The following is a 24,686-nucleotide window of genomic DNA, read 5'->3' as shown; positions in this document are numbered from 1 at the left end:
AGGCTGTATTTTCTTGAAGACATAGATCCCATACCATTAATCCTAGTGCTTTATAACAAGTAAGGATTCAATGAGCGTTTACTAAGATGAGTTCTTTCAGCAGAAAAATGTTGGAGAAACCTCAGGTAACGCACCCTCCAAGAGCTCTGAATGGGACCTTTGATCGAAAGAGGAAAATGACAGCCTGGCCCTTCCCTAGGCTGAGAGCCTCTGATCCAACTCTGTTCCAAATGACCTTGATGGCCGCTCTCTTGGCTACTGTTCTTGGTGAGTATTAGACAAGTTTAGATTGGCAATCAGCATTCAAGGTCATCCACTTGTTCACTTTTAAGACTAACAAAGAGATGATTAAGCTTTTAGCAGAAATCCATCTTCAGCAACCAAAGCTTTGTTTGATCAGGAATCTGGATTTATTTGAAATTTGGAATTTAAGGGGATTTGGAGTTACTTGGAATTCAGGGGGATTTGCTTTACCCATGAAAGAGGCAGTTTTCTAGACACTTCTTGCTAGATTTCTTCTTCAGAAATTTCTCAATCTGTCTCCCACCCATGATTTGAGACAAATCTATATTATGTATCAGCTTGACAGAACGGTTTTCACTGCCAGTGGGTTTATCCAGAATAGAGGGGGGAAATGTATACTACCAGGACTCGGAAAAGGTAAATCAGTTCTGCATTTGATTCTTGCTAAAAAAACAGGATTAAGATTTTTATATTTCGAGGGCTTCACGTTTCTTTCTCCATAGCTTTCAAAATCCTAAAGGCACAAAAAAATACAAACAAAAATGTCATTCCAATTCATCTCCCAGCCACCCAGTTTCCCTTCCCCGAGGCAACCAATGTTATATACAGTTATTTTAAATGAAATACTATGTTTCTGTTGAGGGAAGTTGTAGGGACTTTTGACTTGGCACAGATGCATCTGAGTCAGCAGAGATGGAAAATCTGATAGGCTGATGAAACCATGTCTGTCATCCTTTTAAAATAAATTATCTTATACATAATAGAGAAAGGCTGAAAAATTTTTGCCTTTTGTCATGATCATTTATCAATAAACATGTATTACTGATCAGTCACTGGATTCATTGAACAATAGAGATAAAAGGAGTTATTATTTTTCTTGATTAGAGGAGAAAGAATGGTTCCTGCTCTAAAAATCATAGTGATGAAAACACTAAGATGCTGAGTCCCAAGCTGTAACTTTCGGTGCTCTTTGTCATTTTGGTGTCCAGGGCGTTGTGGCCCCCCACCCTATTTAGAGTTTGCTTCTCCAATAAGTGAGACGAATGAAACAAGCTACACAACTGGAGCTACCCTGAGCTACAGATGCCGCCCTGGCTATAGTAGGACCGGTTCAAGAAATCAGGTTCTTACCTGCAAGGTAGGAGGCACATGGGACTACACCACCTTCTGTATCAGTAAGTATGAACATTTATTTTCTTATTTGTGCTTTTTCCTTTTTTGCAAAGTTGTCTCAGGAACGAAGCTTTCTGAATGCAAATGAGAACTTTTGTTCACTAAGAAACCACCCAGTTTGTCAGCGACTGATTTTGGTATACACGTTGCCACTTTGTGAAGAACATAAGTAAGCCAACAAACAAATAAGTAAGACAGAAAAATTAGGAGCTGCCTAGTTGCAACTGAAAATTTAAGTCTGTTTTTTACAAGGTAATTCAGCAAGCACTCCTTTCAGAAGTTAACTACAAATTCAATTTTAAAATATTGAAAACCAGATTCACTCTTCACAAAATTATAAAAAGTTATATGGCTAGAAAGTGGCAATGCAGTTTTCAAAGAAATCTCACCCAAAATATTTGCTGAGTTTGGAAAAAGGTGCTGTGATCCCCTCTCCGCTGAGTATATTCTGTGATGTTTTTCCAGTAGTAAGGGTGTACAATCTCTTTTTTTTCTTTGTGCTTTTTGTGGCCAAGGACATGCATTTTTGAGTGACTTAAGAGCCAAGTACAGGCCGCTGACATAGAACACAGCATAGCTCCCTGCTCAGTGTGTTCAATCCTGGACCATAGGTCCATGAGCATAGTGACTTAACTGGACATTTTTCTCTATTGGTAAAATGTATCAGAAAAAAATTTATTTTTCCTCCAAAGTAAAAATTCAGTGAGTCGGGATCAGAAATAAGTTTGGATCTGAACCTCTGGTCTTTCTGGAAAGAGAGGTGAAAGCTAACCCATCAGTCTTCTTTCGTAATGTCATATCAGTGAGACCTTGAAATCACTAATTCTCATTTTAACTTTTCTCTCAGGGAGACAATGCAGCAACCCAGGAGAGTTACGCAACGGGCAAGTGATCATTACGACAGATTACTCTTTCGGATCACACATAGAATTCAACTGTTTAGAAGGGTGAGTGTGAGGCCGTCTTGAAACAACACTTTAAGAAATTAATAGCTTTTGTGTTTATATAATTCCGAAGTGAAAATAATGTAAAAAGGTATACACAGAATCTTTGCTTTTACTCTATCACCAACCACCCATTCCTCCTGTCCTTAAACAAGGATTTATTTTTATTCATTTTTTTAATGCGTCTTTCTAGTGTTTACTTTTACAAATACAAGCTAAGAAGTTAGTACATATTTTTATTTTGTACCTTCTCAATCACAAACTTAATTTTTAAATCGGGCTTACTTTTCTTTATCAATATATACAGGCGATATTTCTATTCTTGTGCATAGAAAGGTTCCTTGCTGATATGTTTTTACAACTGCATAAAATTTTTATTGCTGGATATATCATGTATTAATAATGTATTTGATGGATCCATGGGTATTTTTAATCCTTTGCTATTCTGAACAGGGCTCTGATGACTTTACCTTGTACATATATAATTTTGTACATATGTAGTTATATCTGTAAGGTAAATTCCCACAGTGGGATTTCTGGGTCAAAAAATGCATATATTAGAAAATTTGAAAGATATTGCAAGTTGCTCTGCCTTGGGGTTACATGGTTTTGCAGAGTATGCTAATGTCTGTCTGTCCATAAACTTTCCAACTAAGAGTGTTGTCAAACTTTTGAAGACCTGTCAATCTTTTGAAATTTTTCCAATTTAAGAGGTAAAAATAAAATCTCACTATAGTCTCAATGTATATTTCTCTTACTATGAGTGAAGTTGAGCATATTTGTATATGTTTAAGAGATGTTTGTATTTATTTGTAAACTATTTGGCATGTCCTTTGCCCACTTTTTTCTCTTGACTTAACTTTTTATTTTTAACTCCTAATTATTCTTAACACACACACACACACACACACAGGTGGGGCAAAAGTAGATTTACAGCTGTGAGTCAAAATGCACTTTATTCTTGTATTATTATTTATTAATTATTGTATTATTTACCACACAAACAACTGTAAACCTACTCTCGCCTCCCCCCCCCCCCATGAACCCATGGACCTTGTTTTTGATACGAAAGGCAGCTTTTCCCCCGAAGTGTATTACGTTTTGCTTGACTTGGTTATTGGTATGTTTTTTTCTTCTCAAAGAGAAATTATCTTTACGTTGTCAAATGTATCCGTTTCCTTTTTAAAAATGGCTTCTGGGCTTTAGATCTTGATTTAAAAAGCCACCCCCGGTACAAGATTGTAAAGTATTTGCCTAGGTTTATGCTGCTTTTGGGTTTTCATTCTTTTTAATGTTTAAAGCTTTGATCGATTTGGAGTCAGTATATTGTGTGCAGGACATGAGGTACATCTCCTACTATATATTTTCCCAAAGGCTTTTCTGTATTCCAACATCATTTATTAAAAAGTCCATCTTCAAGCCAATGATTTGAGAGCGTTTTTGGTATTACGTTAATTTCCCGTAAGTATCGGGCCTATTTCTGGACTCCCTGTTGAGTGCCATCCTTTGCCTATATGTTCACATGTGCACTCTACAGGCGTCTCCGTATGGAGGCTTTATATGTTTTAATAGCCAATGTGGATAGTCCTACTTACCACTTTCCCCCCCCTCAGAATTTTTCTGACAATGCTTGTTTTTATTTTTCTCGATGAACTTTAGAATTAAGCATATTTTAATATCAGTGTTGGGTTAGTTTTTAACTTAATTTTAGGAAAATTTACCTCTGCCTCTTAGAATCTCTGATTGATCTTGAGAACTGAGTTGACATAAGACGACAGGAGAAAAGCGTACAGGTTTTATTTTTACATGTACGTGGGAGCCTTCACAGGAAATGAAGACCCCCAAAGTGATTAGGCCTAAGTGGTTATATATTAGATTGAATGAAAAACAGTAATTGTGGAAAAGTAACTAAAATATATGAGGAGGCTAAAGGAAGATAAAGGTTATTTATTTATTTATTCATTCATTTATTTGGGTTATTTTAAATAAGACCTGTTGGTACAGATTTCTCTCTTACTCAGCTCCCCATCTCTGGTAATAACGGTGGCCTTTTCCTCCGGGTACAGGGAAGCATCTTTCACATAGGAGTTTGATCTGCTTTCAGGAAGAAAAGAGGAGGTTAGGGAGCCCTTCCCTAACCTTTAGCTCTAAATAATCTAAATAAGCTAGAGCTAAGTGCCTTTAGCTCTAAATAACCTTTGTGCCAAAGTGGTACATTTTGGGGTGACATATTCTGCTCCATTCATTGTAGTCTTTTTGTCATTTTTTTTTAGTGTTTCAAAGTTTTCTTCACATAGATTTTGCATTTCTTGAAGCGTTTTTACCTAGATATTTCATTTTTGCCATTTTAAATGGATCTTTTCTTCCATTATGTATTCTCACTGCTTTTATGTGTGTGTATATATATATTATTAATTTGGTTCTAGTGGTTACCTTTATACATTTACATTGATGTAATATCATTATTCCCCTTTATCTTTAGGCAGTTTAAATTTGTTCCCTGTTTTCTCTCGTAAGCTACTTGTAGGAGTATAAATTCGTACAACCACTTTAGCAAACTGTTTCGAGATATTTACCAAAGCTGAACAATTTCTAACTACATACTCAACAGAAATGAGTTTGCTAACAAGAGACATTTACAAAAATATGCATAGCAGCATTCTTTATAACAGCCCCAAGCCAAAAACATTAGAGTGGATTAAAGTACACTGTGGCTATACATTAGAATACAATAGGGCAGTGGCAATGTACATGATATTGCTACATGTACAACACGGATACATCTCACAAACAAATGCTGAACAAACGAAGCCAAACACAGGCAAAATTGGTTTATCCTGTTAGAAGTCAGAAGAGTAACCACCTTTGGGGATGATTAGACACCAGTAAGGGACAAAAGGGGGCTTCTGGGATGCTGGGAAGGTTTTGTTTGTCTGGCTGATTATAGGAGTGTGTTTATCTGGTGAAAATATACTGAGCTGTGCACTCAGGATTTATTCATGTTCTATGTATTTTATAGTTTAATAGAAGTTTTCTTAATGTCAAAAAAATTGTATTTCTTGTTATGAGCAACAGTAACCTTACACTGTGTTCTCCCTCCCTGAACCCACCCTGCTCTGTCTTTTCTACCAGTAAATTTATGTCACTTGTGTTATCTTAGGTTCATATTGAACATTACTGTTAAATAGTCATAGATGCCTGTAACTTGATCTCACTCCCAACTCTTGCAGATGTGGCAACAAAGGAGTTGCTTTTGCTGCAATTTCCCTTGTCACAGTGTGGCTGACTATAGTTTGCCTTCTGCTGGTTTCCTAAAAGAAAAGCTCCGAGTGGAAATTAATAATTAAGTGCTTGCAGGTTCAGTACTATCTGAGGCCTTGGTACTTAAGCGATAGCATGGCTGGATATAAAGCCCTTGGTTCATAATTTCTTTTCTCGACTGTCTTATAGATATGGCTGCATAGCCTTCTTTAGCCGATGTAGGTGTAGAGAACCCTGGTGCCCACCTGGAATTCTCATTCTTAAACGTGACTTGGTCTTTCTTTGGCTGCCCGGAGATATTATTCTTTACCTTTGACACCTAATAATCCTACTCTTAGTTGTTTTGATCCAAACCACTTTGTTTCATTTTTGTTGCTATGTGATACACAATTTTAAAATGTAGATTAAGGTATTATTCTACTTTTGTAATGTTTACTTGAAACACATTTAAAATCGCTGTTCTATTTTTTTCTGTGTCCCTTCTTCGGGTTGTCCAGTTAAGTGCACGTTCATTCTCCTCTGCTTGTTATCTATGTCTTACATTTTTTCCTCTATTCTTTTTTGTTATTGTCACCATTTCATTTTGTTTGATTTTCTCCTGTTTATCCTAGCTCCCTTCTTGCGAAGAGCTGCTAAGAAGGAAAGGGAAAAGATTCAGTGCTATGGTGCTGTTGGAACATGGATGTGTTCCTATTGGAATTACCAGAAACAGTACTTTTCACTTGTTCTCCTGGCTAGGTTAGAAAAAAAGGGCATTTTAAAGATATTTCAAAATAAAGATGTGTTTAATTCTCACTGTATTTTATCTTATGGAAAGATTACTTTTCTTTAAAAAAAGATTTATTTTCTTTAAGCTATTGTTAAATAAACTCTGGGGGCTCTGAAATTGTTGAGCGTAGCATTTACGTTAGGGTTCAATCATATTGTAGGTAATTCCTTGAAAAATTTGAAATCATGCTAACGATTTGTTTTTTTCTGTTACCATAATGTATAAAAGGCAGAAAGCTTAGAAACCGTCAAAAGCATAAAAGTGGGGATTGTGAACAGAGAGTTTATGGTGTATGGGAAAGGGCAAGAGTCTGGAAATCAAAAGGAAACTGTAAACCAGTAGAGTTTAGAGCCGGTAATCTAGCTGCTACTCTCATCCAAACTGCATAACACATTCAAAGGAGGTTTTTTGCCCTATATTGTTCTTCTTGAACTCTGGATGACTGATATCTAGTTGATGATCAGTAATAAACTGCAGAACTAAAGAACAAATGAACAAACACGCATCTCATTGCTGTAGTGAAATTTTACTCACTGAGGGGCTCCATGGGAAGTGTTATCTGAAAAAACCTTATTTCTTCGATTTTAATATTGAGTAGCAATTCTATTTGTTCAGATGCTTTTATGTAATTTAATGTAGGGTAGAAACAATTCCATTAAAATCTTTTATCCTATTTTATTCAGATATATCTTAATTGGCCCAACCACTAGTTATTGTGAGATCCAAGATAGATCAGTTGGCTGGAGTAATTCTTTCCCACAATGTGTAAGTAAGTAAAGACTTTTTCTGATTTGACTATAAACTTATGCTAAGTTAGGTAATGAACCTCCCGTGCATGTTTGCTGCTTTTTGTGCCCTCCGTGAGACTTTGCATCCTGGAAGTGAGATTTGGAAAGATGCCTTCCCTGATTGTTTTCTCTTCCTCACTTACTCACCCCAGTCGCCCAGTGCAAGCCCCCTCCAGACATCGTCAATGGGAAGCACAATGCTGGCAGTGAAGAATCCTACCCATATGGTTCTTCTGTCACTTACAGCTGTGACCCCACCTTCTCCATGTTAGGCAAAGCTTCCATTTACTGCACAGTGGAAAATAAAACAAAAGGCGTCTGGAGTCCCAACCCTCCTACTTGTAAAAGTAAGTTGCAGTGGAATTGTCGAATCCTCCTTTGAATGTCTCTCTTTTGTTGAAAGGGGTGAGGAAGGTCAGTTGGCTGGGGGAAATGAAATGATTAAAAGACAAACTGCTTATTGCAATGATGAAAGTGATTTATTTGGTCAACCCCTAGCATTATACAGTAACAAACAGAGCCAAGAGCTCATTGGCTTTGCGAAGGAGAAGTTGATTCTCACTCACGCTCAGTCTACTGCATGTCCTGGAGACTCTCTAGGTATTAGTTTAGCAACAAGCTCAGCATCCCAGGTTGATCTTGTGGCACCTCCATAGTAAAAGGCATTTTCACAATGTCTTCAGTAGAGGGAGAAAGAGGAGCAAAGTGTGATCTGGCTTCTTCGAGCTTTGGCTTGGTAGTAACCACATGTCGCTTTACATTGCAGCCTTTAGTCCAAAACTAGTGCTGTGTAGACCCTACCTACCCTGAGGGAATTTGAGAATGTTATCTTTTGTCTGTTCAGGAAATTTTGGCCAGCACTTGTAATATCAACCACATATGCCTATAGGGCAAGATAAACCTACTAAGCACCAGAAGGTCAACAGGGCAAAGCAAGCAGTAATTGAGCTGAAGGATATATTGTGGTATTGCTGGTTTGCTAATCTCCCTTCGCTACTCAGTGCCTACATATCATCACTTACTATTCTGACTCCTCACAGGACACACTCAGATCAGGGGATGAGAGGATGATACAGTTCTAAATGCCTGGAGTTTGTTCTGCAGGAGGTGGGGATGACAGATACTGAGGCTGGAAAGTTAGCAGGGTCAGGTTATGAAGGGCCTTGTGTGTTTCTCTCAAGAGTTCAGGAAGAAGGTGGTAGAGAAACATCAAAAGGCTTTCACCAGGGGATTTAATGTGCTGCATTTTAGAAAGGTACCTGGCTGCAGAACGGCTGACAATTTGAAGCAGGACAAAACTTAACCCGTAGGTACCACCCAGCCAAGAAGTGAAAGTGGCTTCAACTGTAACCATGGCAGTGGGCCTGGAAAGAAGTTGAGGGGTTGTAGAGGAACTAAGGTGGCAGGACTTGACTGACTGCTGGGCGTGGGGAGAGCTTGTTCTTTGCTTGTGAGGGTGCAGATCTCTGAGGCCTTGGCTGCCTCATCTTCATGAACATCGTATACTTACCATTGGCCACTGACCCACCACCAAAATCATCCAGGAAGGTAGGACATTATAAGGGGAGTTTTGGGGGACTTTGAGAATGTGTTTCTTCTAGGGTTATATACGGCTAGTTTTTCTTGAGAAAAATGAGGAAGTTGGAGTTATCCACAGACTGCATTTTACTGAGGCTTTTAAAAGTTGAGATTATATGTATATATGCTTTTTTAAATGTTTTCCTTGTATTTACTTGATATGCACAATATCAGGTTTTTGTGTTATACTTGGAATTGGATTAGCAATAGCAGTGATATCCTTATTGACATTTCTCTTTTATAATCCACTTGTCTTTTCTTGCAATTCTTTAGAAATCATCTGTCCTCAGCCAGATGTTAAAGATGGAAAGGTAATCTTTGGATTTAGATCCACCTACAGTTACAAAAACCCTGTTCAATTTGAGTGCAATAAAGGTTTTATCCTCAAAGGCAGCAGTTCAAGCCATTGTGAAGCAGAAGGCAACTGGAGCCCTCCTCTTCCCGTATGTGAGATCAGTAAGTACGAACCATAAAAGAATTTCAATGTTTGGCATCTAAAGATACCCAGAAATATTGGTGGGGGCTTATTCGTATGCTTAAGCCCACTTGAATCACAGTAAAAATTTAAATTTAGATTTATTATTTTCTTTATTTTTTTTCTTGTTGGACAAAAGGCTGATTATAGAACACTGAGCAAGATCATATAACATCACAAAATAACTGCCACGTGCAGCTGTGCAGGGTGCACACTCCCTAAGGGGAGACGTTAGCACTGGAGACATTGTGGGTCAAAACATTTATTTCAATGATTTTTTTGCAGTTAATAGAAAATTCTCTTGTTCTGACAAAATCATTATATTATGATAATTGTTTTGAAAGATAATAATAAAGTGTCCTGAGGGAAAATATACCATATGATTTTACTTATCTGTGGAAGCTAAAGAACAAAGTAAATAAACAAAATAGAAACAGACCCATAGGTACAGAGAACAGACGAATGGTTGTCAGAGGGAATGGGGGTTGGAGGGCCGGGTGAAAAAGATGAGGGATTGAGAAATACAAATTGGTAGTCACAGAATGGTCACAGGGGTGCGAATTACAGCATCAGGAATATAGTCAGTAATATTGTAATAGCTATGTGTTGGGCCTGGTATGTGCTTGAAATATCAGGGGAACTACTTTATAAAGTATATGATTGTCTAACCATTATGTTTTATACATGAACCTAATAAAGAATAATACTGAATGTGAACTGTACTTGAAAAATTAAAAAATAATATAAATAGTAGTAATGATAACTTGGCACTAGTCTAGGTATACAACAAGAATTTACTCAATGAATCTTCCCAAGAATTGTGACACTATTATTATACTCATTTTATAAATGAGGAGCCTGTTTACCAAGGTTAAGTGACTTGCCCAAGGTCATACAACTAGAAATGGGAGGAAGTCACTTATACCTTATGATCTTACTTTTACCCTTATTAAATGCCAAGAACCTTACAGTGGGGACTTCAGGAATAGCGGTGAAAAGAGCTTGGGAAAACCTCTCTCCGATCTATTAAGTGGCCATAATTAGCAAAGATAACCATTTAAGATCTTTGAAGATTAATCAAAAGAATTACAATAAATTAATAAGCATTAATCTAACAAAATCTATGGAGACTTGGAACAAACAGTGGGAGACCATTACATTAGAGCTAGGATATGTACCCAGTCCCCAAAAGTCTTGTGGGAGAACTGTTTGCAGTTGGCTCATAAATGGCAATTCCCATCTTCCCCAACTTCCTGGGGTAGAACAGCTATTCAGAGTGGATTTGGCTTACAGTGAACATCTTGTGATAGCATTTTCCAAAGCTCCATGCTTCAGGTGGCAGCAGCCAGACATTAGTATCTGTTCCACCACCCTGACCTTCTTTACAGAGGGAGAATCCAAGGTGAGAATCTGGTAATGAATTCAGGTGCCCTTTCCTGCCTTGCAGTGGTTTTGGCAGCCAAGTGTCATCTCCCATCTTCCCCAGCTTCCTAAAGTAGAAGAACTATCCTGGGAAGATTTGTGAACACTGGCAGATCTCATTCTCCTTGGCTCTGGGCTATGGAATATCTATACTTGCTGATGGACATAGCTGGGTGACAGTACCAGTTCCTACCTCCTCTCCCTCTCTCCTGCCACAGCTCCTACACTGTAGGAAAGGTTGCGATGGGCATCTGGTAAGGAATGAGTTTCTCATGTTCCTCCAACTCCTGATCCATAGCGCAAAGGAGATTTGGAGCAAGCCTCAAAGTGCGTCAATGCCTTGCCCCTGCCAAGGGATCTGACTTTAATTGGACCTGACTGTGAAACAATTTATGCCCCAAGGAAGTTGTCAAAAACAACACAGCCATCAGCTAACAATTAGTGGAGGCTAACAGCTGTCTGTAATACCAATAGAGGCAGACCAGCCAAAAGCTTAGTAAGAAAGAGACAAACGAAAACCAGTTGTCACTACTGGTAGGCCGTGCTCTCTTGGGAGCACCATTATAGATTGCTCTATAAATTTGGGGAAAATAAACTTAAATGCACTAGTATAGTCAAGTCAATGAACAAATAAGGAGACAATAATAATAACAGGCCTTGGAGATGGGGAAGAGGAATCAATATCCTAAGTTGCTACAATATATTATCTAACATATTCAGTTTTCAACAAAAAATTATCAGAAATGCATAGAAACAGGAAAGAGTGACCCATCCAAAGGAAAAAAAAAAAAAAGATGATGATGAAAATTGCCTTTGAGGAGGCCCACATGTTGGACTTAGCAAAAAAGAAGTTCAAAGCAGTTATTATAAATATGTTCGAAGATACAAATGACTAACTAGTGTCACTTGCTTTCAGCCTGTGGAAGTTCCTTTAGTATCTGGTGTGTACACTAATATAATAACGTCTGTCAACTCTATCTGAAAAATTTTTTTAAAAATTAAAATAATAGATTCCTAAAAAAAGAGTTTATATCCACCTGACAGTGAATGCATGAGAATAAACTTAAATATTGCTATGGCAAAGGTTTTTCTTCCTCATGCCAAATTTAAGAGAAATAGCCATTCAGATTCTTTTATTTTTAATGCAATAAGAGCTGATATAGAGATATAATTTTTTATTCATTAGTAGAAATATTTTCAGATAGAACTTGATATTGTTTGATGAAAGAGAAAACATCGGAGGAGAATAAAATGCTCTATTTTCCATATCAGGAGCTTGACCAGCACTACAATGTGGTCTTGCAGTCATACTCGAATACTCTCAGCACTCATTTGCTTATGAATTAAAATAAAAATGCCCAATATTCATATGGTTTTTAAATTGTAACAGATGTCCACACACAAAAATTTTATGTTTAATGTTCACAGCAACATTGTTTATAATAGCCAAACACCCAAATGCCTGTCAGCTCAAAAATAGATAAACAAAAAGTGCTATATTCACACAATGGAATAACATTTGGCAATGGAAATAAATGAAGTACTGATATATGCTATAAAATAGAGGAAACTTGAAAACATTATGCTGAGTCAGTTACAAAAAAACCCCCACATATTACATGATTCCACTTATTTGAAAAGTCCAGAATAGGCAAATCCATAGATAGAGGAAGTAAATTAGTGCCTCCCAGGGCCTGGGGGGATATGGGAATAGGGAGGGACTGCTAATGAATACAGAGTTCCTTTTGGGGTTGATAAAAATATCCTAAAGTTGGATAGTGGGGTGGTTGCCCATTGGATTGTATATTTTAAATGGGTGAATTTTATGTTTATATGACTTGTATCTCAATAAAACTGTTAGAAAAGAACCTTACCCTATATATCATTTAAAATGTCTGAAGAGAAAACGTAACAAACATCCAACTCAGCTGATGTTTGCATGATATTTCCATATGATATGAACCAGTAGTATCAGGAAAGAGTAAAGAAGACAAGACACAAGGTCCACTCTCAAAAGGTGGTTGGAGCATTTTTGCTCTTGATCAGCCCTTAATGAATGTACTCCTGGTGTCATCTGGATGAGGGGAATGGCTTGTTTATTTTTCCCAATAAATAAGTCAGGAAATAAGAAACTTAGATTTACCTAGGACAGTTTTCCAATCACACCTACCCAGCAAGCCTAATGCTTCAATTCAGAAACTAAATTTTCTGAAGTACAATGAGGAGGAAGGAGAATTAACATTTTAGATAGTTGGCACGACATATAGAAACCACTTGGTATTATGTTTAGTAAGACCCTCTCTGGTGTTGTGTACATGTCTATTTGGGCACACGTCTATGTGTGTTTTGTGTGTGGCTCATTCATCAGCCTTGGCAGGCTGGTTAATGGCTGAATGAACACATGACACCCTTTGGTAGGACAGGCTCATTGATCATGTCGCAACCCTAGTAACAGTGTCCTTTACCTTTGCTCTTCTTTTATGAACAGATAGTTGTACTGGCTTACCAGAAATCCTACATGCTTCCTGGGAACCACATGGCTACCGCAGACCAACAAAAGACAGAATGTATGAAGTCGGGACTGTGTTGAAGTACAGCTGTCATCCTGGTTATAAAACCACTGGAAATAAGCCTACGACTGTGACTTGTCAGAGAAACTTGCTGTGGACCCCACATACAGAATGTGAGGGTGAGTGTCTGTTTTAAAAATATTTTACTATATTAAATGTCCAGCATATTCTAGGATTTTCTACCTTAAGTGAAAGTAATTGCATTACTCAAGATGAATTTATAATTATATTAATTCAACAAAATGACTGTTATTGCCAGACGAGACCATAAAGAGCTTGGAGTTTGAGGGGCCAAGAAATAATAACCTTTCCTTATCCCAGTTCAGAAGTCAAACATGATTCTAATTAAGTGTTAGCTTCATTACTGATAAGAGTAGAATGGAGAATACAGTTTAACTATTGCCAAAGTCAGACATCCATTAGCCCTTTTAATCTGAATGTAGATTTTGGGGTGCTTGGTAGCAGGAAGTCTATGAAAGAGTCATGAACTTAACCAGCTGCAAGGTGGCCTGTGTCTCATCTCTCTTGAGCATGGGACTGTGAGCTGAAAGAACTGGATCTTACAAATGCCTGCAGCGGATAGACCCTGACCCCTCATTCTTGCCTCAGTAAGGGAGAAAGGAGACTTTCTCCAGTCTCACTAGTAGAAGATGTCTCTTCATTTTCTGAGAGGAGTGAGGGGCTGAAACACAAGTAGAAGAAATTTTATGATCCTCAGTGGAATTGACAACAGAGGGAGAAAATGCTTTCTTCACCACATCTATCAAAACCTTCCCATTTTAGAGGTGAAGACACTGAGACAAAGAATACAGGAAACTTTATTCTACAGATTGGAATTTGAAAAATGTGAAATGCATAAATAATGAAAAATGGTAGTTTAGATCAACCTATTGAAAGATTACTCATTTCATATTAGGACTTACAGTTTAATTGCAGTTATTCAGGCTCATTTTGGGGAAATTGAATAAAAGGTTTTAACAAAATTACTGAATTAAAAATATATTTAACAAAAATTATTGCCACAACTTACATACAAAGTATTGATTCATATGAGCCTTTGAGGATCTTCTTTAAAGAATAAAAAATAATAACATGTAATTAAGATGTTAATTTTTTATGTAAATGAATGTTTATACATGTTTAAAAACGACTTTGAAATTATATTTATTTTATTTAATATACTCTTATCAGTATGATTATTTAATAAAGAATATCTTTAACCATTTAAAAGGCAAAGTGAAATGGTATTTATCATGAAATCTGATTAAATGTGAATTTGGATTCATGAATTGAATATTTAAAAGTGTTTTCTACAGCCCTCATTGGTGTGGCTCAGTTGGTTGAGCATCATCTAATGGACCAAAAGGTCGTCACTTCCACTCCTGGTCAGGGCACATGCCCGGGTTGCAAGCTGGATCCCCAGTAGGGGTTGTGCAGAAGAAAGCTGATCAATGTTTCTCTCTCATCCATGGTTTTTTCTCTCTCTCCCTCTCCTTTTCTCTCTCTCTAAAATCAATAAGAACATATTTCTTAAAAAGCATTTTCTACAATGTGAAGCATTACATAAATATTGTTACAATTTAAAAGCCATATGACTATTAGGCATTTTTATTTTAATTCATAAACAAATGAGTGCTGAGAGTACTCAAATATGACTTCAAGACCACATTGTAGTGCTGGTCGAGCTCCCGATATGGAAAATAGAGTATTTTATTCTCCTCTGATATTTTCTCTTTCATCAAACAATACCAAGTTCTATCTGAAAATATTTCTACTAATGAATAAAAAATTATATCCCTATATCAGCTCTTATTGCATTAAAAATAAAAGAATCTGAATGGCTATTTTTCTTAAAGTTGGCATGAGAAGAAAAACTTTTGCCATAGCAATATTTAAGTTTATTCCCATGCATTCACTGTCAGGTGGATATAAACTTTTTATTTTTTATTTTAAGGAATGTATTATTTTAAATTTTTAAAGAAATTTTCAAATAGAGTTGACATACATTATTATATTAGTTTCTGGTGTACACTCCAGTGGTTAGACATTATATAACTTAGTAATCATCCTGATATCATTCTCATAAATCTTGTACCCGTCTGACACCATGCATGGTTATTAGAATATTATTGACTCTATTCCCTATGCTGTGCTTTACACCCCCATGACTATTTTGTAACAACCAATTTGTACTTCTCAATCCCTTTACCTTTTTCAACCATTCCCACAACCCCCTTCCCATATGGCAACTGTCAAAATGTTCTCTGTATCTATGACTCTGTTTCTCTTCTGTTTGTTCATTTTGTTTTTTAGATTCAATTATTAATAGATATGTATTTATTGCCATTTTGTTGCTGATATTTTTGATATATTTTTTCTTCTTAAACAAGGCCCTTTAACATTTCATATAATACTGTTTTGTTGTGGAGAACTCCTTTAGTTTTTTTCTTGTCTGGGAAGCTCTACCTGTCCTTCAATTTTAAATGATAGCCTTGCTGGGTAGAGTAGTCTTGGTTGTAAGTCCTTGCTTCTCATCACTTTGAATATTTCTTGCCAATTCCTTCTGGCCTGCAAATTTTTTGTTGAGAAATCAGCTGACAGTTTTATGGGAGCTCCCTTGTAGGTAACTAATTGCTTTTTTCTTACTGCTTTTAGGATTCTCTCTTTGTCTTTTACTTCTGGCATTTTAATTATAATGTGGGCCTCTTTGGGTTCATCTTGTTTGGGACTCTCTGTGCTTCCTGGACTTGTATGTCTATTTCCTTCACCAAGTTAGGGAAGTTTTCTGTCATTATTTTTTTCTTGCTCTCTCTCTTCTCCTTCTGGCATCCCCATAATGCAAATGTTGGTACACTTGAAGTTGTCCCAGAGGCTCCTTATACTATCCTCATTTATTTGGATTCTTTTTTCTTTTTGTTGTTTTGATTGGGTGTTTTCTGATTCCTTATCTTTCCAACCTCTGATTTGATCCTCTGCTTCATCTACTCCACTGTTGATTCCCTGTAATGTACTCTTCATTTTATGAATGTATTCTTCATTCTGACTGGTTCTTTTTTATGTTTTTTATCTCCAATTTTATGTTTCCTATCTCTTTGTTGAAGTTCTCACTAAGCTCATCTACTCTTTCACTAAGTTCATTGAGCATCCTTATAACCAGTGTTTTGAACTCTGCATCTAGTAGATTGCTTATCTCCATCCTGTGTAGTTCTTTTTCTGGAGTTTTGTTCTATTCTTTCATTTGGGATATGTTTCTTTGTCTCCTCATTTTGGCAGGCTCTCTGTGTTCATTTCTATGTGTTAGGTAGAGCTGCTACGTCTTGCAGGCTTGGTAGAGTGGCCTTATGTAGTAAGTGATCTGTGGGGTCCAATAGTACAGCCTCACAGATGACCCTGAGCACTTGAGGTTTGCCCCCATGTGGGCTGTGTATACCCTCTTCTTGTAGTTGAAACTTGATTGCTGTTGGCACATCAATGGGAAGGATTTACCCTTAGGCTGATCAGCTGCAAGGACTGGCTATGACCACCAACCAATGACCTCTAACTACTGTGGAGAATGAGCTGTGCAGGGGCCCACCCCACAGAGCAGGACTTACTTCAGGGCTCTGGTGCCCACTGAGTCTGCCTCTTGACTGTGTCATTTGTGGAGGTAGTTGGATGTGGCCTGAAGCTGTCCACTGGGTGTGCTGCTTCTGGGGCCTTCAGGTAAGTGCAGACCTATGCAGCTACAGCCTGTGCTCTGCCTGGGGTCACCCAGCATGAGACACAAATCAATCTGTGCTGGGCTTAAGAGGTGCCCAGGCAAGGCCAAGCTATAAACTAAGGCCAGCTATTGCTAGTGCCAGAACTGGCACCATTTAGTGAGAGGTATGGGACATGTTGAGGCCAGATCCTCCTTTTCTGAGAAATTAGGAAAATCTGAAGCATGAGCTAAAACAGGCAATTCATTTTGAAAAGCCAGTTGAAACAGTTTGTTTAGGCCCAAAAGTTGGGTGGGGTCGAAGGGAATCACTTGGGTGAGGAAAACAGTGTGAGCCAAGTTGATGGAGTCTCAGATATGGCATCCACCTGCTGGCTGTGTGTAGGGAAGGCTCATCAAAGGAATAATGGCTTCTGCCAGCACTTTTGTTTGGGAGAAAGCTGTCACCCAGCTCTTTCCCTGATACCATCCTCCTTGTATGTCTCTTGTGCCTTTTGAGGTGCTTCCCCAGTGTTGGAGCTCAGAGGGAGTGAGTCCAAGTAAATATGTGCATGGGCTTTTTAAGAGGAACTGCCTGGTTCTCCAGCAGCTTTTGCCTTACTTAGCCTCAATTCCTGCTGGTTTTTACTGCCAGAAGTTATGGAGAATTCTCTTCCTGGCACTGAAAACCTGGGCTGGGGTGCCTAGTTGGAACTGGGATCCCTTGCTCCACAGGGGGTACCTCCACAGCTGAGATGTCCCAACTGATTTTTATCTGTCACACGTGGATGTAGGACCACACCTCCATCCTTCCTCCCATGTGGCTTCTTCTTTAATTCCCTGTATTCAGTCAGATTTCAGGTGGTTCTGAATCATGGTGGTTCTGTAGTTTAGTTGCAATTTTGATATGGTTGTGGGAGGCGGTGAGTACCATCTTGACTGGAAGCTGATATAAACTTTTGAGAACATTCTTCCTCTGCACCTCGGGAAGTATAAATTATTAGGAAGCTTAATAATGATGTAATCCTAATGAAGCCATAAGAAAATAAATATTATTTGTCATTGCTCTTGAATAATTTTGAAAATTTACATTTTCATCCAGGTTTAATATAACTTCCCATTTTGGAGGTTCCTGAAAATTATTTCATTGGAAGGAAATGACTGGGGTTGAACTACTTTAGCAAATCAGGGACAGGGAATGAGGACTTAACATGTCTCGGGTACCCTTGTCTGTTTCCCCAATCTCTCTTCCATGGTGAGCTCTTCCAAAGGTAGAAATGAGATTATTAGCCATAGGAGCCTCCTTCTGGTGATTTACTAAGCATTAGCCTCACTTTTTATTTTTAGAGGTATGTTGCCCAGTACCAGAGCTGAAGAACGGCAAAATCCTCCATCAGAGAAAAAGTCGTTTGCCCAATGGCTGTGACTATTTCTACGGCGACTCGATTTCATATTCATGTAATGAGAAACGTTACGCTGAAGCTTCATGCCAAGGAGATGGCACCTGGAGTCCTGAAACACCAACATGTGATGAGAGTAAGAGCATATGGAATTATGTTATTTGAGAAGTTTCTTCATATCTAAGTAATGGAGATTATTAAGGGACGGTTTCAAATTAGGTAAAAGGAATTTGTATACTCTGAATGATTTCTTGGAGTGGATACATTTGTTTAATAGCACTGTCTCCTGTCCAGTTTTCTCCCTTTTTCCTCCCAATGGTTGTTCCCATTTTCTTGAGCTTCCTGGTCTCCTTTTCTGAATCAGTGAAATTAGGCCACTAAACTGCATTCTGTTTTTTGGTATTTATTCTTTTCTCTTCCATTCTTTCTGGTGCATATTCTTTAACCTGAAAAACAAGACTCCCAAATCTATTTGAATCTGCTTTTCCAAACCTGCTTCCTTTCTTCTGTTGCCTCTAAGCCCTTCTTCAGACTATCTCTCAGTGTAAATACCTACCTCTCACCCACCAAGAGCTCGTAAGTGCTAAATGCAATTCTTCCTTCTCCCATTGTTTTCCCATAACCCTATCTATCGATGATCAGAAACAGTTACCACTACCTGAATTTCTTGCCTTGTGAAGAAAAGGAGTTCAAAGGAGCTTCAAAGTGACCAGGCATCAGTTTCAGTTTAGAAATCAACTGGAATCTTATCTCCCCTGGTTGAAGTGTTTCCACTTTGCCTACTAAGGCTTTTCTATCTGCAGATCACAGAGCTCAGGGATTTGAAGCCCATTTTCTCCACAAGTTCACTTAGGGTGAATGTAAATGAGGCTACTTATGCTTACATCTTTTGGTTTCTGGGCTCAGGGATTTTATTTTTTTTATTGGGGACACAGTGCCATATAAAGGTCAATCTTTGATTTAACGTGAATACTGTGTTCTGGAAGATATTGTAAGTAATACCGAAAAGTCCCATGATTGTAGAGTATTGTTTCTCAACTGGCACTTCAGCTTTAACAGACCATTCCAATGTTCTAACAGGTCTGCAAGTTCTGAGTGACACAACTATAATTTATGTAGTACATTTCATGGCTGCGTCCCAATACCACACCTCTTTTGCCGTGATTGGCACATAGTGGGATCCTATGTCAATTGTTTAAACACTCTGTAATCCTTCAGATGACAGTGCTGACCGAAGTCTTTCAGACAGGAAAGGCAAGCCCCGTACCTAGAGTAGCTGTCTATTTTTGTCAGAATAAAAAGATGTCCCTTCCAGGTGGAAGGGGATCCAATGCACTTATCTTACTACCAAGTGGCCTTTGGGTTGTTTCAAGGGATGGTATCATATCAGGGACTTAGCACTGTTGCTGGCAGGTTGGGTATTCAGTGACAGCAATTGCTAATCAGCCTTGGTAAGTAGGAGTCCATGCTGTTGGGTCTATGCTTGTCCTTCATCCATGCCACCATGGCCACTTTGTCCCTTTTCTCTTGTGACAGTCCTGCTGGGGCCAATGAGAGAGGGTGGCTGACTTCAACTTGCTGTGACATTAAATTTTTACCCAGTTGTTTAATGCCTCTTTAATTGGGGGTGCTTGGCTGGTGTTAGTTAACACACAAAATAAAAACTTGACACTTCCTGGCCACTCCCATATGTCCAGTCACTTGCTTCTACTCCAGATCTCCTTTTACCCGGTCTTCCAATCTTTGTCCTTAAGGGCTCTGACAGACAAGCCATTCACTCCAGGCCAGAAACCACAATTAAGTCTACCCCTTTTTCAAAAAATAGAATGACCAGATGTACCACCGAAAGCTCTGCCTATCAGAAATATTTCCCCTTACTACTGACTTTTGAGACCACCCTGATTGGGCTCTAATGAAGCTTCCATCCAATTTAGCTTGCATACATATACCAAAAATATGCATCTCTGAACTAGGGTCAGGCTTTCCTCTGCTGGGTCATTTGCTAGTAATGGATACCCCCTATAGCCATAAGTGTGAGCCAGGGAAGAGGAACTAGTGCAACAGTGGATGGGAACAAGCAAGATGTGGGCTCCTTGTTTGTGCAACTTGCTTGTGCCATCTGGTCTTGCTCAGGCTCAATCCCAGGCGCTCCACTTCCATCTTATAATGGATTGTTGCCTGTCTGACCTTATTACTTGATGGGTCTGACAGACCCAGCTCATGATGTGTGATTCTGGCTGCATAGTTACTTAATGACCCATGGTCAAGAGCTGTATCTATCAAGATTAGGTAACATGCCAGGAATTATATTTCAAAAAGTACATAGTTCTCTGCTGCAGTGCATGGCCTTGCTTCAGTATTTCAAGGGTCTATGGTGTGATTATCCCATTGACATTTGCATCTTTTCCTACTATAGCCACCTCAGTACACTAGGCTCTGCAGGGTCCTAGGGCCAAGCAACAGGGATGATTTCACTGCTGACTAGACTTGCCACAGAGCCCTCTCCTAACTTGGGCCCCATTCAAACCTGATAATCTTTTGTGTCACCTAGCATATGGGCTGGAATAGTATCCCCAAGTATGGAATATGCTGCCTCTAGAATCTGTAAAGGCCTGCTAGGCGTTGTGATTTCTTCTTTTGTGGTGGGATTTACAATTTACAATAATCTGACACTAGTTTAGATGGGATAGCCTAGCATGCCCTGAGCCATGGACCTCTAACAATTTAGTAGAATTAACATGATGCCATTGATATACTGGATTAATGTCCAGATGCTCATAACTTCAGACTCTATTATGAGAGAGGAGGGTGAGTTTTCATAGCCCAGGGCTAAAACTGCAAATGTATGATCTTGACCCTTCCATGTGTATGTGGACTGTTTCTGATCTTCTTTTCTGATAGGATGGGAAAGAAAGTCTTTACTAAATCAGTGGCCTCATTTGTCTGAAGACATATTAATCTGCTCTAGCAAAGATACCACATCTGATACAGCGGCTGCAATAAGGGCTAAAATGTTGAGTTTTCAATAGTCTACTGTAATTGTTCAGAATTCTAATTTTTGTAATAGACAGACAGGGGAAATAAATGGAGATATGATGGGAATGACCACTTCTGCATCTTTAGTTCTTTAAGAGTGGCATTAATTCCTCCCTTCCCCCTTACACATATATGTATGTATTTTAAAGTAAATTTATTGGAGTGACATTGGTTAATATGATATATATTTTAAATTTACTTTCTTTGCTTCAAGAGGGAGGGGTCTGGGTCAGATCAATGGTTTCTACTTGGCCTTCTTGGATATGAATGGAGGTCAACAACCCAATATGGAGATTGGACCAACTACTAATTTTGTTTTGCAGATTATACTTTCAAAGATGATGGAAATGACCACCATGTGGTCTAATAGGATGCCATGAGGCTTACAGGAGGGCAGCACAGGTACTGGGTTTGGCTAAGTGATCCTGTGGGCAGAGAATATGTCAGGACAGGGCAAAGCCTCCTACAAACCACACAGATTCTGGGATGTGCTGTTTCTTCTGTTCCATAAGCTCAAGCTCTCTCACTTTATGCCTTACCACCAAGGTTGCAGTTATCCTCCTACCATTGACAACGGACATCATACAAAAGTTTCAGGGTTGTTTCAAACTGTGGAGGTGAAATATGAATGTGACGAAGGATACGCTCTGGTTGGAAAGCGCACACTCACCTGCAGTTCTTCACACTGGTCAGGTCCAGCCCCTCAGTGCAAAGGTAACTCCAGCCCATGGCTAAGAGGGTGGAACTGTCATGAAGGGATTGAGAATAAAGTTTCTTTCCAACGTGAGGCAGAACAAAAACACTTGATTTTATTTATTTATTTTCAATAATTACTATATTCGAATTGTACCCAAAGCAAAAAGGTACAAGGTGCATGCAGAAACATTAATCTCTCCTCCTTCTTTCTCCCAGTTACAAAATTCAGCCTCCTCGAGGCAGCCCCTAGTCCCACTTTCTCAGGTATCTCTGGCAATAGTCTACAGGTGGTACATTTTCTCTGAGTGCAGCTGTGGCCCATAGCAAAATTTTCATGGAAACTGGCTCTGGCACAAATGTAGGCTCTCAGGGGCTAATTCCAAACACCAGGGATCGACAAGTATTTCCATCAGGGCCTCATGTTGTGCGGGGCTCCACCTGCCAATGCCGCAGGCGTGTGGTGTGGGAGTCCCAGTTTGCAACCTGTTGTCTGGACAGGAAGAGTAAGATCGGGTCTGATTTTTGCATGCACACAGGTTTAATATCACTTTGCCATCAACAACTCCAGGAATTATTTGTCACCACTGTCTCCATCGCATACAGGAGGATACTAGACAAGAGGGAAAATATTATCCCTAATGTTTTGTAGGGATCACAATATGAGGGATTCTTGCTTTGACAGCTGAGAGTCTGGGGTCATGTGCCTTTCTTGTACCTGGTCATGTTATTTAAAGATGTTATGTCTTGAACAAGTTTCTTAACCTCTCTGTATCTCATTGTTTCCTATATAAATGGTAACGATAACAGTGCTCGCTTCACAGAGAAGAATGAGATTTAAATGAGATAATCACATAAAATGTTTAGCCCCGAAGACTGATATGAGCCAATGCTCAATAAACACATGAACTAATATTACCGCTATCAAAATAAAAAAAAAGATACAACAATTAGCATCACCTACATGTAGTTTGTTTCAATAATCTTAGCCTATTCTCATGTCTTTTTGCTTAGATTTACAGATTGCTTAACTGTGCTTTCATTGTAGCTGTGTGTCCGAAACCAGAGATAGAACATGGAAAGCTGTTAAAAGACAAGGATCTGTTTGTTGAATCTGAAAATGTCACCATCCAGTGTAATTCTGGCTACGGTGTGGTCGGTCCCCAAAGTATCGCCTGCTTAGGGAACAGTGCCTGGTACCCAGAGGTGCCCAAGTGTGAGTGGGTAAGTAGAACAATTCAAGGAAGTTCCTGTGCTATCAAACCCTAAAAATGGCGTCACGCCAAAGTACTGTTGCAGCCACCAAAGGTGAGATCTGACTTGCCAGGGCTCATTTCTGAGTCACTCAAAAGAACTCTCTTGTTTTCCCTTGAAGCTCTCTGGTCAGTTAGGATGGCAAGTTTTCCTACTCTGACTTGAGAGCAGGAAAAACTGAGTCCCTTAAGGAGTGGAGTTTCTCAGAGACCTGAGAGTATTGACTCCTAAGTTTCCTTTCCTAGACTATATAATACAGTGTGTCCCATTTCTGGATGGTTAGCCAAAATAGCCTCTGTCCCCACAGAGACCTTCTGGGAAGCTGTCTCAGAACAGATCTAAATTGCTCTGGGGAAGACTATGGTGGGGCCTGAGGTGTTTCCTGGTTTTCCTGCTCTCCCATCACTCCTGGGGTTGGACTTGGACCTGATCTTCTAGTCCTGCACTGTCAGGCTCTGGGGAGAAGCCTCTCACCCACACTCACCACTGTATGTCTTTTAGGAGTTCCCTGAAGGCTGTGAGCAAGTTAAAGCAGGCAAAAAACTTATGCAGTGTCTCCCAAGACCAGAAGATGTGAAAATGGCCATGGAGATATATAAATTGTCTTTGGAAATTGAACTCCTGGAACTACAGAGAGACAAGGAGAAGAAATCCGCTCTGGAGTTGAAACTGTAGTTTTTCCTAGAAGAGAGAGACAAAGGTGCCTTCCTCCCTTCCATTCAATATGGGTCACTTTCATTTAGCCACCACACTTCATTGTAATAAATATCTAGAAAGGATAATTTGCCTTTTTTTTTTTTTGCTAGTGCTTTGAGATTATAGAATTTTTGATAATCGTGTAGCTCACATTTTCGCTTTTTTAAACACAAAGTGCACATTTTTTCCATTAAAAATTTACTTATCAAACATAATTCTGTCTTTGTGGTCATTAGGACTCTGTGAAATGAGGTCCACAAACAAACCTAAAAATTCATTTAAGCAAAGTTGCTACATTTATTTTATTGAGTGGGTCTTGCATACGGGCTTGGGTTCACATCAGTTCCATTTCCCTGGATTGCCTTCACTCCATAGTTCCACATGTGCAAATCACTCAGGTCCTCAGTCTTTAAATTAAATATCACCCCCCCCCCCCAAAGCCTTGTCCACTCTCTCCTATTTGAAGGAAGTCATACCCCTTTCTAAATGCCCATGCGCATGGTCTCTGACTCGCTAAGGCTGCCTCTTGACTTTTGTCTTACGTGAAGGGTGTTTATGTTGTGTCTGACCCACTTATTTCAGCCTCAGAGAACAAACTCTGAAAGGCTGATGAATGTGAAGCCCTCGTGGCAGCCACATGTGTATCCCCAAGTCTTCCATCTGATCTGGTCCTCATTTTCTTTAACAGAAAACTAAAAAGCCTTGAGC

The 24,686-nt window shown here is 38.9% G+C and overlaps 1 protein-coding gene across 2 annotated transcripts; it reads left to right on the top strand.

Moving 5' to 3' along the window:
* LOC107539517 (C4b-binding protein alpha chain) lies at positions 1–23,957 on the top strand. Of its 2 annotated transcripts, none has more exons than XM_016216015.2 (11): positions 1–267; positions 1,233–1,418; positions 2,264–2,363; positions 7,074–7,159; positions 7,331–7,525; positions 9,030–9,212; positions 13,142–13,342; positions 18,247–18,435; positions 21,882–22,049; positions 23,077–23,252; positions 23,784–23,957. In XM_016216015.2, the coding sequence occupies exons 1-11, from the start codon at positions 87–89 to the stop codon at positions 23,955–23,957; spliced, it is 1,839 nt and encodes a 612-aa protein (XP_016071501.2). In that variant the 5' UTR covers positions 1–86. The 2 variants fall into 2 exon arrangements, with proteins under 2 accessions (XP_016071501.2, XP_087684437.1); XM_087828311.1 differs by having other exon boundaries at positions 1,233–1,422; positions 2,268–2,363.
* The last annotated feature ends 729 nt before the right edge of the window (positions 23,958–24,686 follow it).

Source organism: Miniopterus natalensis, chromosome 19 (assembly GCF_054644295.1).
Source record: "Miniopterus natalensis isolate mMinNat1 chromosome 19, mMinNat1.hap1, whole genome shotgun sequence".
Lineage (NCBI taxonomy): Eukaryota > Metazoa > Chordata > Mammalia > Chiroptera > Miniopteridae > Miniopterus > Miniopterus natalensis.
Note: the sequence above shows the minus strand (reverse complement) of the source record. Positions and strands in the feature narration are given on the sequence as shown.